The sequence below is a fragment of the Anomaloglossus baeobatrachus genome, chromosome 3 (assembly GCF_048569485.1).
Source record: "Anomaloglossus baeobatrachus isolate aAnoBae1 chromosome 3, aAnoBae1.hap1, whole genome shotgun sequence".
Lineage (NCBI taxonomy): Eukaryota > Metazoa > Chordata > Amphibia > Anura > Aromobatidae > Anomaloglossus > Anomaloglossus baeobatrachus.
Genome location: NC_134355.1, coordinates 123,096,502 through 123,100,709, shown reverse-complemented (window position 1 = coordinate 123,100,709; position 4,208 = coordinate 123,096,502). Strand labels below are relative to the sequence as shown.

The 4,208-nt window shown below is 34.9% G+C and overlaps 1 protein-coding gene across 1 annotated transcript; it reads left to right on the top strand.

Moving 5' to 3' along the window:
* The first annotated feature begins 231 nt into the window (after window positions 1-231).
* VSX1 (visual system homeobox 1) lies at window positions 232-2,793 on the top strand. The gene is made up of 5 exons (XM_075338113.1): window positions 232-613; window positions 1,192-1,270; window positions 1,751-1,874; window positions 2,101-2,281; window positions 2,525-2,793. The coding sequence occupies exons 1-5, from the start codon at window positions 232-234 to the stop codon at window positions 2,791-2,793; spliced, it is 1,035 nt and encodes a 344-aa protein (XP_075194228.1).
* Window positions 2,794-4,208: the final 1,415 nt, after the last annotated feature.

Sequence of the window (4,208 nt, the reverse complement as noted above, 5' to 3'; positions counted from 1 at the left end):
TTATCGGATTGAGAAGGATAGGGGGAGTGGGGGTGAATTGGTGCCAATTAATCCTGTGGGATTGAGAGGAAGGTGGAACCATCTCTAAACACGGCAAGGGGCATGTCCAGGAGCTTATTGGAGCTGGGGAGTAACATAAAAACCCCCTGCTTGGCACTGACCTCTTATATCCTTCAGATCAGCCTGGTAGTCGGAAAAGAGAAAGTTAACTTATCCCAGATGCATACAATCATGACTGGGCGAGATGACATCTCAGAGAGCAAATCAAAAGTGAAGATCCTGGCCCCAAGTGCGGGAAATGAGAAAACGGGACGTTTTCATGGACCTGCAATGAGATCCAAAGGCTTTGCTATCACTGACCTGCTTGGTCTGGAAGCGGAGCTACAGCCACCATCAGTCTCTATTCCTAGCTGTGAAGGTCCAGGAGGAGGTCTTGGTGGGATCTCCATGGCTAATGGCTCGCTGCCCCTTGGGTTGGGGTTTCTGTGTGGTTTTGCTTCTCAACAACCCACTGGGACTACTTGCCTTCTCCCAACTCACATACCATTTCTACAACCTAGAGCTGATCATCAGTACATCCACAGCTCAGAAAAGCACAAGGAAAATATCTCGGGTAACTATACATTTATTGCATGTGTGTCATGTAAAAATGGGGTAAAAATGATGTGCCGTGTGAAGTTTGAAAAATATAATTATCTTAGCACTTATAATTGTGGGAATATGGTTTTTAGTGGATAGAAAAATGCAACCATTTTAACCCCAAAACAAGTTCCTATGGGTAGAATGTTGATTTTTTTTTTTTGTTGTATCTGTTTTGCATGGTCACTTTTATTGTACGAGACATGTAGTTGCTGTTCTGCACTGCTTCCATGTGTGACAGCCGCTTGAGAAAGTGATTGCTGACGATAAGGAGCCTTGGATCAGAGAGCTGTTCAGCTTGTATGACCTTTCTGTGGTGCTGAATGGCTGGTTGTAAATACATGACACAACTTTCCCCTTTAGCCTGAACAGGGCTTATGTTACCCGCTAATGAATTGCTGTGTCCGTATGTTAAACACTATAAATATACAGTTGAACCTTAAAGAAAATTTACATTTTTATGATTTTGTTTATAATATGTTATTATTTATTGTGTTCTACTTGTACCATCCTATAATGCATGGGGAGTAAAGTCCATCTTTGTATTTCTAGATGATGACAGCCTCTTAGGAGATAAAAGTGATTCGAAGGCATCTGCATCACAAACAAAAAGAAAGAAGAGAAGACACAGGTAATTTAGATAGCTTTACTGATGACCAACACAGGTGTCTAAAACATAATCAGTAGTACTATTCAGTAGTATGTTGGCCTGTAAATCCAGAGAATGCCACTGGCTGTAAAGATAACAGTTTTGTATAGTGACAGTTGAGCAGAACGTTTATGACCATCGGTCCAGTAGAATATGGAGTATTAGCATCCATGACTTGTAATAATAAGATGATTGTCGATTATTTTACACTTCATAAAATTAATAAGTTTGGACCCACCTTGAACACCAACACGAGTCTGGGCAACTCTATATATCATGGCCAAAAGACTAAGATAGAAGCCCCAGAGCCTGACACTAAATATAGTCTTTGAAGGCTATGTTTAGTGTCAGACACAATGCTTTATGGTTTATATAGTCATCAAAGTGGCACTGGTGGACTAGGGGGTTATATATTTTGGCAAATGTTGGCAATGATCCATAATCATATATCTTTATCTGCAGGACTGTATTTACTGCTCATCAGCTGGAGGAATTAGAGAAAGCCTTCAATGAAGCTCATTATCCTGATGTGTATGCCAGAGAAATGTTGGCTCTCAAGACAGAACTACCCGAGGACAGAATACAGGTAACATATAAGAAACATAATCTACTACTGAAAATCCATCTTCCTAGATATGGGGTTCAGATGTTATTGCAACAACCAAAAAGAGGGAGACTGTGTCAGTAACTTTTTGAGATATTTTTGATCTAAATATACTTAAAGGGCCTAAATGTTATGACTATTTTAAAGTGTCTGCTTTAACCATTACTTTTTTGTAATGTTGATCACTTTTTGCTATTTTGTATTAAAGGTCTGGTTCCAGAATCGGAGAGCTAAGTGGAGAAAGCGTGAGAAGTGTTGGGGCAGGAGCAGTGTTATGGCAGAATATGGGCTGTATGGTGCCATGGTGAGACATTCCATCCCACTACCTGAGTCCATAATCAATTCGGCAAAGAATGGGCTTGTTGGCTCCTGTGCTCCTTGGCTCTTGGGTGAGGAAGCTCTTTGCAGTTCATACCTTAAAACCTACGTGTATTTATAAGAGATATGAGGAAATTGTCTCTGAACAGATTCTAAAATGTAAGATTTATAAGTCTAAGATTTTTTTAACACTTATTTTTAATGCTGAGACTTTCAATAAAGTTTTCACAAATGGAAATACATACAATGAAATAGCTAGCAGGTGTAATGTTTTGCAACCAATTAACTAAAATATTTATTTTTTTACTTTTTAGGCATGCACAAAAAATCTATAGACATCACCAGGAAGGCAGATGTGGATGAACAAGCACCAGATAATTACAGGGGGGAACATCATATCGATAACTTATTATCCAGGCCATCAGAGTCCCATAGGAACATACAGGACAGAGGCAATAGTATGGACACATCTGAAGAAAGAGCCATTGACCTCTCGAGCACAGCAAAACAAGAGACACCATGCAATATAAGGCATGGATCCAGCAGAGACAGTCAAAATGACACCACAGACAGTGAGCACTGAGCCGACTGGTTATAGATCAGAGGAGAGAGGCTGGTAATGGGCTGGGAGGGAGTGGAAAGGGAAAGAATGGCAGGGCCAAATACAATCATGGACAAATATTGCACATGTATTTCAATCAACAATTTTTGAAAACTTTATTGCAATTTTTTTATTTTCTCATCAGAGCATAAGCTAATTGTGTAAATTATTGAATATTTTCTTAGCTTTTTTTATGTATACAAGAATAGATGATATGTCATTTGGATTCTCTTGTACAAATTACCTTTTTTTTTTTTTAAAAAAAAAAAAATTCTGTAAATATGTAATATGGTGACAACAAGAGATGCTATTGCAGGGTCACCGGATCAGTATAATAAAACATATCGCCAAAACTCACTGTCATTTTGGTAAAAAAATAAGTTAGGCTGTGATAAATTCAGCTTCAAAAATACCACATTCTAAAAAATATATTTTTTTGTAAGAAAGTCATGTTTACAGACATAATTAATCCCTTTTTGTTATTCAAAAATAATATTTTACCGTCTGGAAATATTTGTTACACAGGTGGTCTTTAAATATTCTTCTATTTTATGTTTGTAATGGAAAGACGTCCAAAAAATACTGTATATTCCTATACAAACGTTACAGCTTTATTTTGTTTTTAAGCTTGTATACAGTATTGAAAATGGAAAAAAAGGTATTCTCATTAAGTAAAATGACATATAAATCAAACATGTATTAACATGTTGAAACATAATTTATATACCCATAAAAATTAGACATTAATAACTACCTATATACTATTGTATAGACATTAAAAAACTAAGTTCCAAGACGTTTACTAAATAAGTTATTTGAATTAAACAACTCCCGATGATATTTGTTTTTTATTGTAAAAAATTAAAAAGCAACACAGATTTTAGAAACATACATTTGTTAAAACATTTCTTTATTAACATTCCATTAACAATAAACAGTATTTAAATGTTTTTTTATTTACTGAGCAGTATATATATATATATATATATATATATATATATATACGAGCATATATATTTATATACAGTCCAGTCTTAAATATGTACTATATATTTTTGGATGTAATAGACGTGGCTAAAAAAATAAAAAAGATACAAAAAACGCAACAATACTTTACCCAATTAATAGTTTTTAATGTTGCATATTAACACTGGATTGCTTCTGTTGTTGAAAACTGGGAAAAAAATACTATATATATATATATATATATATATATAAATATATATATACATACTGCTCAAGAAAATAAAGGTAGCTTTTAAACATCACAATGTTATGTAAGTGCTCCTTTTATTTTTTGAGCAGTATGTATATATATATATATATATATATATATATATATATAATTTTTTTTTTGCCAGTTTTCAACAGCAGAAACAATCCTCCAGTGTTAATAT